We start from the raw sequence: 14,427 nt of genomic DNA, 5'->3' as shown, positions 1-14,427 counted from the left end.
TCACCTGGATGGACTTCACTAGTGGAATAGTGAGGCAATGAGCCCGAATCCAGCAAAAGTCCATGTGTTTTGAGTACCTTGTCCTGAGTAGCCATCCAGTGTGTGTTTCTTTCTTTTGAGTATGAGAAATGATAGTGTGCTGATGGTAAGAAAAGAACAAAAGGACACATTGAACAAGAGAATGGATTCAAGGAATATTTCTTTGAATCCATAAGTTACTGATCTAGTGAGGCCTTCACATATGTAGAAAGGGAAATAATTTATACACACACAACATTTTTTTCTTTTTTTAAGTATACTATGAGCCTGGCTAAATGCAGGCCTGTGAAATTGTTTGGATACCTTTTAGGGAAATAATACTTTCCTTCTCCCCGTATAATATATATAAATATATATATATATATATTTTAAAGATTTTATTTTTTATTTCTCTCCCCTTCCCCTGCCCCTCCTGCCCCCAGTTGTCTGCTTCCTATGCCCATTCGCTGTGTGGTCTTCTGTGTCCGCCTGTATTCTTGTCAGCGGCACCCAGAATCTATGTCTCTTTTTGTTGTGTCATCTTGCTGTGTCAGCTCTCCGTGTGTGTAGCGCCATTCTTGGGCAGGCTGCACTTTTTTCATGCTGGGCGGCTTTCCTTACGGGCTGCATTCCTTGCGCATGGGGCTCCCCAACGTGGGGGACACCCCTGCATGGCACGGCACTCCTTGTGTGCATCAGCACTGCACGTGGGCCAGCTCATCCATGAGTCAGGAGGCCCTGGGTTTTAACCTTGGACCTCTCATGTGGTAGGCAGACACCCTATCAGTTAAGCCAAAACTGCTTCCCTCCCCGTTTATTTTTACTTTTTTTTCAGGCGATCCAAAACATATAGCAAAATCATTAGTTAAATGTTTAATGTACAAGTATTAATTTACCTTTTAATAAGTCATTTCTGATCTGGCTTGATATATCCATTTTTTGATTGCACATTAGAGCACAGTATATGATGTTATAAAAGTATACTCATATCTACTCTGTAAAACCTGGGAAATAAATTTATTGTTTTAAAGATTGTGAAGTTTTATCATGCTCTCCTTACCTTGAGATCTCTTGTAGCACTTCCTTCAAATCACCCATTAATCATTTCCTGAATAGCTATTGGGATCACTTGAGCATTGCCTCTCTTCAACAAGATATAGATCCTGAAGTGCTTTTGTTTTTAAGTGGTGGAGAGTATTTAGCACCTGGAGGTCCTGTGGTTAAAACAAATCTAATCTTAGAACTGTTACCACATCAGTTATATTAAAATTTTTGTATATTGGATCACTGTGCGAAATATCTGTTGAAGTAGGTAAATGGTTATCAAAAAGTGAACCATTCTTTTTTAATGGTGGATTATTTATCTAATTGATTTTAATTTTATTTTTTATTTCATTTTTGGTTGGTAAATGAGATCATCTTTAAATTTGAAATTTAAAATTCTCTAAACTGATTTATAATGGGATTAGTCTGTACTGTTTGAACATTGACCTCTAAATTTTATCAAAATAGATGGTCATTCTGTTGGTTGGATAAATAACCGTGATGTTTAATTACAGATCTTCCCTGGCTGTTCACCTTTAATGTGAAGTTTTATCCTCCTGACCCTTCTCAATTAACTGAAGATATCACCAGGTATATTAAAAATGCATCTTTACCTGTAGCTCTCATTTATTTGTTTGTTTATTTTTGGTCCTGGGGACTGGGAACCTTGTATGTGGGAAGCTGGCACTCAACCACCAAGCCTCATTGGCTCCCCTGAGTTGGTTTTTTCATTTGTTTTGTTTGTGTGTGTGTGTTTTGTTTTGTTTTTAGGAGGCACCAGGAACCAAAGCAGCACCTCCCATGTGGGAAGCAGGTGCTCAACCGCTTGAGCCACATTTGCTCCCCTCATTTATTTTTGAGCTGTGGAAGAACGGTGGTAACTTTAGGATTAAAACCCAAACCATTTTTTAGAAGTTGAATTTTAGAAATTTTCCTTGTAAATTGATATTCCCAAATAGTTGTTAATGTTGCTGATTTTAAAAAAATAATTCATTTTCTTTTCTTAAATTTCTTTATTTCTATTCAGGTAATGGAATATTTTCCAAAATGATATTGCTGGCAACTTTGCTTCCTTTGTTATACTTTAAAAAATACTGATTTCTTATTTTAATACTGAGATACTTTTTAAAGTATAATGTGTCGTGTGCACCTGTGTACTTCTTTCATATCACAAGGATGATTTAACAGTTGAAAAATGAAATTAATTTAAAAAGGCAATTGAACTGGCAAGTTTTTTTTTTCATCTCCCCTCTCCCCCCTTCTCTAAAACAAAACATAAACAACTAACTAATAAGGTAGGCTTTCTTATGAAGAGTCAATAGCTGTTTCTTCTTCATATTCTCTGAGGTTATCTGAGCTATGGAACATGGGAATAAATTGCAAATAAAGAATTCAGTTTAGGATTACAAGAGAATTATTGATTCTGAGAGTGACTGCATATTTGAATAGTATACCTAGGCACATCATGAATTAGTCTGAGTACCAACAATGGGATTTCTTAGCTGTGGTAGGAAAAGGTGTATAAGGTGAACTTTAGATTTTTTTTTTTTTAAGGTTACTTACACAGCAATAAAAACACACCTGTGATGCATTGTATGTACTTTCGGAAAACTAGAGAATCTTAGCAAAAAGACTGCGTATCTGTGGTTCATTTGCCTTGATGTTCTCTTTTAGGCCAATTTTGTTGTTAGACATCAAGGTGTGTTGCTGTCATGATATCTGTGTGAGAGAACGATGGGGATTTCCTTTTGGGATCGGATAAATGTCAGGTTTCCCCGCCACACACCCCCCTTACTACTAGTTGCTGAATAGAGATGCATTGATACTAATTAAGCTTTGATTAAATTAGCTTCAGTCAGTAAATAATAAATAGTAGCTTTCATCACTGCACAGTGAGCTGCTTGGAGCATAAACCTTGACAGGTTGGCTTGCTTAGGATCTAGAGCCTTGCCCAGTGTCTTTGAACAATGGATATAATTGGGGCTTTGTGACCCAGTGACCTCTTTGTACACATTCCTCTGTCAGCTGTTGAGGGGATGACAATCCTTTGGTGATTGCAACTTTATAGTATTGGTAGGTGCTTTGCACTTACAAGTGGTTCTTGAGCAGTCACCTGTCTATGGTGGGAGGCATTATATAGTCTGCTCTGCTAAGGCCTTGGTGGTACAGCCCAAGAGGGGCCAGCTGTCTGTCCTTGTGGCCTGGCAGCCTATGTGTCATGATTAAGGCCTTCCTTATTCCTTGAGTGAACATTTAGAAGGTGTGGTAGGAAGACCATTCAGAATAATGTTTGAAGACTGTGCTTACCTGCTGTGTGAAGAGGATGGGGCTGGGAAATTCAGGTGAGCCCTTGCAGTTTTACTTTGAAGTTTATAGGGCTTGTTGTAGGCTTAGAAAACAGAGGAGAGGACCAGTGTGACAGATAGAGATACTGAAAAGAAGCAACACGATTTTAGTAATAGCTGGAAACTTTGAATTTAGGTCTTAAAAGTACCATAAAATATGGAGTACTAACGGTATTATCTGATAGTGCTTCGAGAATTTGATGGTAGCCCAGAATTGTGGTTAAAACATTGACAGTTTTCTAACATAAGTACAGTTACATGTGTCATTACCATAAGAAAGCATTGAATTCCCAGCAATGCATAAAAAGACCCAGGCTGTATTGATGGAAGACTTTCAGTCCTGCAGAAAGTGGTGGAGCACTTGCCACGTGGCAAGTACCGGGCTAACTGGGATTGTGATGCTGCTAAACAGAGCCCCTGCCCTGTTTGGGGGTAGAGTCAGGTGGTAATCCAGGTACAGCTGAATCAAGTGAAGGCTGACACCACGGGCCGGAATGCACCCTCTGACCCAACAACAAGGCCTGGCCCAGAGGCCAACATGGCCTTTAGAATGGGTGAGAGAGAGCAGGGAGGGGATGGGTCTGCCATGAGCAGGAACACCCATGAGGAGGCGGCAGCCAGCTTGCCAGTAGCCATGGCGGTCCACAAAAGAGCCTCAGGAATCAGAGCGCTGGCATTGAGTTGGGAGAGGATTGGTGGTGACCTCAGCAAGTGGTTAAAATCGAGAATAAAAATGGGCTTTTAAAATGTTACCAAAAGAGTTGATAGTGGGTACAAAAATATGCCCAGAGAATATAAATAACATGTTTCTGCAGTTTTGCCAAGAAGTGGAAAACACAAATGCCTTTTTAAAACTGTGTACTAAGCTGCTTGGAATATTACATAATGACTATTATTACCATAGCCAGTTGTTTTTGTTATGGGTACCAATTATGGATTTCTAGTTACCTGCCAGGTAGTTCATTTGTATTGTCATTTTAATTTTACTCTTGCTTTCTAAGGGAGAGGTAGCACTTTTCCCACTTTACAGGTGGGGAGTTGGCTTGAGGCAAGTAAATTAACTTGCCCAAGGTCATAAGAGTCAGCCCTTCCTGTCTGGGAAGCCCATGTTTTCTCTTCTCTACTGAGCTAGTTGCCTCTCTAGATGAGACAAGTATACAGGTAAGGCCTTCTAAGTCGACATTTACTTACCATTGTTTTTAAGGTGTCTCAGGAAAAGAAGAAATTAGTGTGAAAAGAGTAGAGAGGATGCAAGATGGGTGACCTTAGCCTTTTTTGCAAATGTTTAAGGTTCTGCAGTCATTTTTTATTACATTTATCTTTACAACTTTGCCAAGAGAAATGCTAATTTTTATTACTTTAAATCCAAGGAGACAGTTTTAAGTGATTGGGATTTTTACCTTCAGTCAAAAAGCTCTTAATTATAATAGTAACAACAGACCAGATATAACCAGAGCAGCAATTCAGGACTTGCATCCTGTGACTCTGCCCTCTGGATTCTCTTTTCTGTAGATGAGCCGCAAGGTAGAGCTTCTCACTAGAGAAGACTGTTCCTGCTATGGGGTGTGAAGGGGGCCTGTGCTGTGTCTTAGTTTTCAAAGGAGTGCAGGGATTATGCGTGGTGTGGCCTAACCAACTGTTCTCCCCAACCCTTGTCTCCCCTGCCTCTCACAGGTACTTCTTGTGCCTTCAGCTCCGGCAGGACATTATCTCTGGCCGCCTCCCCTGCTCTTTTGTGACTCATGCCCTCCTGGGATCCTACACCCTGCAGGCTGAGCTCGGGGACTATGACCCAGAAGAGCATGGCAGCAGCGACCTCAGTGACTTCCAGTTTGCTCCCACGCAGACCAAGGAGCTGGAGGAGAAGGTAGCAGAGCTGCATAAAACTCACAGGTGCGCAGGCTGCTTCCTGCAGGGAGAAGATCAGTGGGGGTATGGGTGGGGGGTAAGAGAGTGTAGGTAGTGCCTCCTTGATTACTTGCTCTTCTTGTGAGCCCAGTTTATGGGATTGTCCAGTTTTTCCTTTTGAAATTTTACCCAGTGATGATAAAAACCATGGCTGCCCTGGAGAGATACTTTCATTGTCTTTATGATTCTAATGTGAGGAACTGTGCTCATGAGGAGAAATGTTTCCATTGACTGGAAAAATTTACTTTTCCCTGTCACCTCTCCTCATTCCTCCTTAGTTCAGTGCCTGAACACACTGCTGAAGCAGACATACCCACATCCTTGTTTGGTGTTTACTTAATACTTATTCTGCCTTTAATTGTTTATCATTGACCTATTTGATAAGAAAGTTTGGGAGATGAGAAGGAGTCAGGCTTCAAGCAGAAATGTGGCCAGTGTTGGGATAGGAGCAGTAACTGAAATGTGCCGGTGGTTGCCCTGAGCACAGAAGCCGACTCTTTGCTTTAGCTAAGGATTCCATAGGAAGTTTAAATGTCATATTGTGCTTTGACAACTTGGGATGGAAATGAATGGATTTTTTTTTTTTTAATTTTAAAAATTGTGGCCACAAAATTAAAATCTACAGCATCTTAAAAAGTTGAAGTTTCATGAAAGTTTGACCTAAAATTATTTGGAAGGAACATCCAGAGATTAAAATTTTTTATATTGGACATATCCATGAACTTTTCTTAAATTAAAAAAAAAAAAAGTAGTAGTATTTTGACTTAAAAATTTTCCTGTGAACTTTGTTTCAATTCTATTCAACAGACATTTGTTATGTAATTCTAATTTTAAATATCAGGTGCTAAAAGCCACAGGGAAGATGAGGAGGAACTGAGTCATGGACCTGCTCTGTTAAGAGCTTAAAATTGGTTTAGTTGGGGATACAGATAAGAATGTGTTGTGTTATCTATGACAGGGGTAAAATCAGGTACAAGTAATTCAGATCTTTATTTCCTAGAGGAAAATTAAGGCCTAAGAATTTGTCTATCTCAGGAAAATGAAATCACTTAAAATTTTTTTCAGTCAGCCTTTCTTATACTCATTATTGCCAGGGCTTTATTCTTCAGTGAAAAGAATCAAAAGCAACTTCTTCAGATGGGGTAAGGGTGGAGGTGAACCTCCTTGCCATTAGCAGGTTCAGATTACAGGATCTTAAGATCCTATAAAGGAGATTGAGAGTGGAGGCTTCTTATGCCTTTCTGACTTGGCTGTAAATATGACTGACTTATTCCCCAACCCCAAACTCTCCAAGCTCACATACCCTTTCCCCCATTTGGCCACATTTGCACCTACCCATAAGATAATGTTTCTTTTCATTCTCAGGGGCTTATCTCCAGCACAAGCTGATTCTCAGTTCTTAGAAAATGCAAAGAGGCTTTCCATGTATGGTGTTGACCTCCATCAAGCCAAGGTACTGTAAGTGTGGCAGGGGAAGGGACCTCATTCCAGTCAGTTGACTGACCTTTTCAGGGGCTCCAGTGTCAGAATAAACTAGTTTACTTTTGGGCAAAGGCTACTTACCCACACCCGAAGGTCTCTAGTATTTCTTTTGTGATTATTCATGGAATTTATGGTTGAGGGAGAAACCACTTATTCTCCAGCTACTTCTTTCTTCTCTTTCTGGTTCTCAGCCTGCTTAACAATTGTTCTTCACCTTGGAGTCCTAGCTCCTGCAATGCCAAATGCTGCTCTGTATCAGTTGATTGTTTTGGGAGAGGAGAGCAGATCTTAGCAACCACAGAAGGGTGAAAGTGGCGTGGTGGATATGACCACCTTTGAGAAGCTTCTGAGTTGTAAAGGAGCCCTATCATAGGTCTTTTTGTTTTGTGTTTCATAAATGGTAAAATAGGCTGGCCCAGGCTCCAGGATTTATTTATTTATTTATTTATCCTCCCCCCCCTCCCCCCGGTTGTCTGTTCTCCGTGTCTGTTTGCTGCATCTTGTTTCTTTGTCCGCTTCTGTTGTCTTCAGCGGCACGGGAATCTGTGTCTCTTTTTGTTGCATCATCATGTTGTGTCCGCTCTCTGTGTGTGTGGCACCATTCCTGGGCAGGCTGCACTTTCTTTCGTGCTGGGCGGCTCTCCTTATGGGGCGCACTCCTTGCGCGTGGGGCTCCCCTACGTGGGGCCACCCCTGCATGGCAGGGCACTCCTTGTGCGCATCAGCACCGCACATGAGCCAGCTCCACACGGGTCAAGGAGGCCCGGGGTGTGAACCGTGGACCGCCCATGTGGTAGACGGACGCCCTAACCACTGGGCCAAGTCCATTTCCTAACTTGAGTTCTTGCTGTGTGGTTCAGAACAGAACACTTTTTAAAACAATTCAAAGTAACTTTCATTCATGCTGTTTATTGTATGGTAAGCTCATCAGGTAATATAGGGTAAGTAGATATTTATAGCTCATTGAAAAGAAAATCTGTAGCAATTTAAAAGAAGTTTTCATGTAGTTTAAAGTTTTATGTCTTCTTTATACATTTTTCACTACCTCAAGAAAAGATTTTTTTTTTTTTTAATTTGAAGAGCTCTTAATGGCTGACTCACATCAGGGTAAGTGGAGTAGAGTTGACTAAAGGGACACTTGACAAAGGTGCAGGGAAACCACAAGACTAATATACTCTGGGCTTGTTCTCTTAGCCTCCCTATGTCTGAAGTAGTGAGGGCCGAAAATTGTTCCAGAACCCAGAAGGAGAGATCTGGGTGGAGAGGGCCCTCTGAGGAAACCAGCCTTGTCAGCGCAACACAGCCAGCCTGATGTGACCTTGTGGGGAGAGGATCTGAGAGTAAACACCCAACTTCCCTTCCCTCCCTCTTCTTTTCCCCCTCTGCAAGAACTTTCCATAGGCTGAAACCATTTGGAAGCCAGTGCATCCTGTTGATATCCCTGTGATGCTGCTTCCTTGAACAGCAAGCAAGGCAGAGAAGGGTGCTCCTTTTTCATAGTTTATGTTTCTGATGGTTGCTGAATGGAGAAATCAAATACGAAGGACAAAGACAGCTTTTTGCCCATTCAATTCCTACCCTTTATCTGTGATTTCTACTCACACAAACACTGATAATTCTAAAACAATATGTGGAACAACCCTAAATCAGTGGATTTACTTAAATCCGGTTTATTTTTATCTCAGCTAAAGGAGCTTCATTGTCCTGTCCAAAGATTGCTCCAGGCTAGAGATGGCTTCCTTCAGTGTTTTCAATGCAAACTGCCCCCTTGCTTGTTGTGAGAACACTCTGCTTCAGGCCATCTTCCCTCTTCCACTGTGCTCGTGGCCAGTACTGCTTTTAGCCTATACAGCATTTGGGTCTGGTGCCCGGTGGTTTGGGCATCTGTGCTTGTTCTGTCCCAACCTTCCCCTTGGTCTCTAGAGAGAGCTGTGGCTGCCAGGAGAGGATAGCATCAAGTGCCTTTAAATAGGTTGGTTGGACTTGTTCAAGGGGCCTAATGCAACTTTAAAATTTGTGCATTTGAATAGACTGTCAGCAGAAAAAGCACTTGGCATCACTTACCAAGTTCTACGCATTTAAATAACTTATTTTAGAGAAGTTGTGGGTTTATAGAAAAATTTTTCATAAAATTCAGTGTCCCCCTATACCACCTTATTAATACCTTGCATTAGTATCTTATATATGTTGCAGTTGATGAAAGAACATTAATTATAGTCTGTGGTTTACTTTAGGGCTTACTGTGTTGTACAGTCCTATGGATTTAAAAAAAATTTTATTCTAGTAACTTAAAACAATGTAAAATTTTCCCTTTAACCACTTTCAAGTATATAATTCAGTGCTGTTAATTATGTTCACAATGTTGTACTACGTTCACCACCATCCATTACCAAAACTTTTCTATCATTCCAAATAGAAACTGCACAATTTTAGTATTAGCTTCACGTTCCCTAATCTCACCCTGTCCCTGGTAAATTTATATTCTAGCTCCTGACTATACATGAATTTGTTTATTTGAATTATTTCATCCATCAGGGTCATACAATATTTGACCCTTTTATCTGGCTTATTTTACTCATCATGATGTCTGCAAGATTTATCCATGTTGTAGTGTGTATCAGAACTACATTCCTTTTCATGGCTGCATAATATTCCATTATGTGTATATATCACATTTTGTTTATCCATTCATCAGTTGATGGATGCTTGAGTTGTTTCCATCTTTTGGCAGTTGTGAATTGTGCCACTAATGAACATCAGTGTGCAATATCTCTTTGAGTCCCTGCTTTCAGTTCTTTTGAATATATACCTAGAAACAGGATTGCCAGGTTATTTAATTCTATACTTAACTTTCTGAGGAACTACCAAACATTCTTCCACAGAGACTGGACCATTTTACCTTCCCATCAACAATTCACAAGTGTTCTATTTTCCTACATCCTCTCTAACACTTAAAATTTTCTGTGTTTTTAATAGTAACCATTCTGAGTATGAAGTGTTATCTTGTTGTGGTTTTGATTTGCATTTACCTAATAGCTAATGATTTCGAACATCTTTTCATGTGTTTTTTGACTATTTGTCTTTGGAGAAATGTTTGTTCAAGTCTTTGCCCATTTTTTAATTGGGTTTTTTAATCTTTTTGTTGTAAAATTGAAGGATTTTTTTATTCTGGAGATGAAACCCTTATCAGATATGTGGTTTCCAAATATTTTCTCCCGTTTTGTAGGTGGTGGTTTTACTTTCATGGTAAAGCACTTTGAGGTACAGAAGTTTTTAATATTCATGAGGTCCCTTTATTTTTTTCCTTCCGTCTCATTTGTGTTGGGTGTAAATTAGAAGAAGCCATTATCTACCACAAGGTCTTCAAGATGCTTCCATATTCTTCTAGGAGTTTGATAGTTCTGGCTCTTATATTTAACTCTGATCCATTTTGAGTTGATTTTTGTTTATGGTGTGAAGTAAGGATCTACCTTTCTTCTTTTGCAAACGGAGATCCAGTTTTTTCAGCACCATTTGTTGAAAAGAGTATTCTTTCCTCATTGAATGGACTTGACACACCTCATTCAAAAAAGAAGTTTGCCATAAATTGCATTCTCAGTTTGATTCCTTATGTCTGCCCTGGTACCAGTGCCATACTTTTGATTACTGTACTTCATTAACAGATTTTAAGATTGGGATGTATGAGTCCCTCCAACTTTGTTGTTCTTTTTCAAGATCGCTTTGGCTATTTGAGGTCCCTTACCCTTCAATATAAATTTTGACTTTTCCTTTTCTGCAAAGAAGGCTGTTGAAATTTTGATTGGGATTAGGTTGTATCTGTATTTTTGGGTGGAATTGACATCTTAACAGTATTTAGTCTTTCATTCCATAAATATGGAATGTCTTTTTATTTATTTAGGTCTTCTTTGATTTCTTTTAGCAATGTTTAGTAGTTTTCTCATATAAGTCCTTTATATCCTTGGTTAGATTTATTCCTAGGTATTGATTCTTTTAGTTGTTTTTGAAATGAATTTTTTTCCCTTGATTTCTTCTTCAGATTGTTCAGATTGTATAGAAACACTACTAATTATTGCATGTTGATTCCACTTTGCCGAATTTGTTATTGATTTGTTGTAGATTTTCAGGATTTTCGGTATACAGGATCATGTCATCTGCAAACAGGGAAAGTTTCGCTTCTTCCTTTCCAATTTGCATGTCTTTTCTTTTTTTTTTTTTTGCCTAATTGTGCTGTAACTAGAAGTTCCGGTACAATATTGAGTAACAGTCATGACAGTGAGCATCCCTGTCTTATTCCTGATCTTAGAGGGGAAGCTTTCAGTTTTTCACTGTTTAAGTATGATGTTAGCTGTGATTTTTATATATATATGGTGTTTATTGTGGTAAAGTCACCTCCTATTCCTAGTTTTCTAAGTGTGTTTATCAAGAAGGGTGGTGGATTTTGTCCCATGCCTTTTCAGTATCAACTGAGATGAACATGTTTGGTTTCTTTTTCCTTCTTTCCTTTTAATGTGATGTATTACCTTAATTTTCTTCTGTTGAACCACCCTCTCAGTCCTAGGATGAATCCCGTTTGATTATGGTGTATAATTAATTCTTTAATGTGTTGTTGGATTCGGTTTGCTAGTATTTTGTTGAAGATTTTTGCATATATGCTCTTAGGAGATATTGGTCTGTAATTTTCTTGTATCTTTGTCTGGCTTTGGTATGAGGGTGATATTGGCCTCATAGAATGAGTTAGGAAGTATTCCCTCTTCTTCATTTTTTGGTAGGAGTTTGAGCAGGATTGGTACTATTTCTTCTTGGAATATTTGGTAAAATTCCCTGGTGAGTTCTGAGCCTTTGTTAGCAGGTTTTTGATTACTGATTCAGTCTCTTTACTAGCTATTGGTTTGTTCAGATCTTTTTTCTTCTTGAGTGAGGGCAGATAGTTTGTGTGTTTCTAGGAATTTGTCAATTTCCTCCAGGTTATCAGTATGTTGTAATCTGTTGGCATATAGTTATTCATAATATTTTCTTTATAGTTTTTAAGAAAATTTCTGTGGTGTTGGTAATAATGTCCCCTTTCTCATTTCTGATTTTAGTTATTTGTGTTCTCTCCTTTTTTTCTTTGTCAATCTAGATAAAGATAGTTTTATTGATCTTTTCAAAGAACCCACTTTGGGTTTTGTTGATTCTTTTTAAAAAAAAAATTCTTTTTCTCCGCTCTAATGGTTATTTCAGTAATTCCTTCTGCTCCCTTTGGGTTTAGTTTGCTCTTCTTTCTGTAGCTCCTCTAATGTTAATGTTAAGTCTCTTCTTTTAATGTAAACATTAGAGCTATAATTTCCCCCTGAGTACTGCTCTTGCCGCATCCCATAAGTTTTGGCATGTTGTGTTTTCGTTTTCATTAGCCTCAAATATTTCCTAATTTCTTTTGTGATTTCTTCTTTGGTTCATTGGTTGTTTAAGAGCATATTTAAAAATTTCCACATATTTGTGAATTGTCCATTTCTCCCTCTTACTGACTTCTCGTTTCATTCCATTTTTGTTGGAGACGATATGTTGTATGATTTGGTATTTTAGAATTTATTGTGGCTTGTTTGTGATCTAAGATAAGGTCTATCCTGGAGAATGATCCATGTGTATTAGAGAAGAATGTATATATTCTCCTGCTGTTTGGTGAAGTGGTCTATATTTGTTTCTTATGTCTAGTTGCTTTAGAGTGTCATTCAAGTCTATTTCCTTATTGATCTCCTGCCCAAATGTTCTATCCATTATTGAATGTGATCTTTTAAAGTCTCCTACTATTAATGTAGAACCATCTGTTTCTCCCCTCAAATATGTTAATATTTCGTTCATATATTCTGAAGTTCTGCTGTTAGGTGCATATGTATTTTTAATTGTTGTGTTTTCCTTTATAGTATATAATGACCACCTTTGTCCTTTGTAACAGTTTTGACTTAAAATTCATTTTATCTGTTATTAATATAGCTACCCCAATTCTCTTTTAGTTACTACTTGCATGGTATATTTTTTCCTATCCTATCAATTTTAAGCTAATTATATCTTTGAATGTGAGGTGAGTTTCTTGTAAATAGCATCTTTTTGGGTCCTACTTTTTTTTTTTATCCATTCTGCCAATCTCTGCCTTTGACTGGAGAGTTTAATCCATTATATTTACAGTAATGACTGATAATGTTGGCTTTCTGCCAGTTCTATCTTTAGTGTTTCTAACTCATACCGTTTTTGCTCCTCAGTTCTGCTGTTAATGCCTACTTTTATATTTACTTGAATTTTGTTCTATATTTTTTTTTTTTTTTTTTTAAGATTTATTTTTATTTATTTATTTCCCCTCCCCTCCCCTGGTTGTCTGTTTTCTGTGTCTTTTTGCTGCGTCTTGTTTCTTTGTCCGCTTCTGTTGTCGGCAGCGGCACGGGAAGTGTGGGCGGCGCCATTCCTGGGCAGGCTGCTTCCTCCTTCGCGCTGGGCGGCTCTCCTTACGGGTGCACTCCTTGCGCGTGGGGCTCCCCTACGCGGGGGACACCCTGCGTGGCGCGGCACTCCTTGCGCGCATCAGCACTGCGCATGGGCCAGCTCCACACGGGTCAAGGAGGCCCGGGGCTTGAACCGCGGACCTCTCATGTGGTAAACGGACGCCCTAACCACTGGGCCAAAGTCCGTTTCCCAATTTTGTTCTATATTGAGTTCCTTCTCATTTTTTTCTTTTTTTTTTTTTAAGATTTATTTATTTATTTAATCCCCCCCGTTTGTCTGTTCTCGGTGTCTTATTTGCTGCGTCTTGTTTCTTTGTCCGCTTCTGTTGTCGTCAGCCGCACGGGAAGTGTGGGCGGCGCCATTCCTGGGCAGGCTGCACTTTCTTTTCACGCTGGGCGGGTCTCCTTACAGGGTGCACTCCTTGCGCGTGGGGCACCCCTATGTGGGGGACACCCCTGCGTGGCGCGGCACTCCTTGCGCGCATCAGCATTGCGCATGGGCCAGCTGCACACGGGTCAAGGAGGCCCGGGGTTTGAACCGCGGACCTCTCATGTGGTAAACGGACGCCCTAACCACTCGCCAAGTCTGTTTCCCTCATTTTTTTTCTTGGGGCATTTTGATTGTGGTTAGTGTGGGTAAAATTTAATGTTTATTTTTACAATGTATAAATTTATTTGTTAAATTTTTCTCGGTAACAAGGCAGTTAGAATGTTGTATTTGTTGCTATTGGATTGAAACCTAGACTAAATGTGGTTTTCTTCTAGCATTTATTGTGAGAATGTGTTTCATGTTGTTAATAATTTCTGAAAATATGAATGTATCTGAATAATAATCTTCACTTTTACATGTATGAATGAGATCTAGTTGTTCCCAGTGATTTGCTTATTTTGAATAATGGGTGTCTTAGATCTTCTATACTGTCTGAAATGAGAAATGACCATTGTTTACTTTTGTTGATACATTTATTTGGCTTTTAAAAATCTTTTGGACATTTAATTCTATATTGTCATCTATTCCAACAATAAGCTCTGAGAAAGAAAACAATATTAATAACTTCAAGAGTAGTCTGCAGTACTTTGAAATATTCCAAATGAATGCTGTAATGGGAACTGGACATCAGCCCTCTGAGTTATTGATAAACTACTGGAAAGAATTC

General features: G+C 39.1%; 1 protein-coding gene across 28 annotated transcripts in view; it reads left to right on the top strand.

Moving 5' to 3' along the window:
- EPB41L2 (erythrocyte membrane protein band 4.1 like 2) overlaps nt 1-14,427 on the top strand; it is a 226,386-nt gene that overhangs the window by 159,233 nt on the left and 52,726 nt on the right. For all 28 annotated transcript variants that reach the window (XM_058307454.1, XM_058307461.2, XM_058307458.2 and 25 more), the window contains exons 6-8: nt 1,578-1,653; nt 5,082-5,300; nt 6,681-6,768. In XM_058307454.1, the coding sequence (XP_058163437.1) occupies nt 1,578-1,653; nt 5,082-5,300; nt 6,681-6,768 (383 nt within the window). The remainder of the gene's footprint in view (nt 1-1,577; nt 1,654-5,081; nt 5,301-6,680; nt 6,769-14,427) is intronic.

Source organism: Dasypus novemcinctus, chromosome 11 (genome assembly GCF_030445035.2).
Source record: "Dasypus novemcinctus isolate mDasNov1 chromosome 11, mDasNov1.1.hap2, whole genome shotgun sequence".
Classification (NCBI taxonomy): domain Eukaryota; kingdom Metazoa; phylum Chordata; class Mammalia; order Cingulata; family Dasypodidae; genus Dasypus; species Dasypus novemcinctus.
This window is presented reverse-complemented; position numbering and strand designations above follow the sequence as displayed.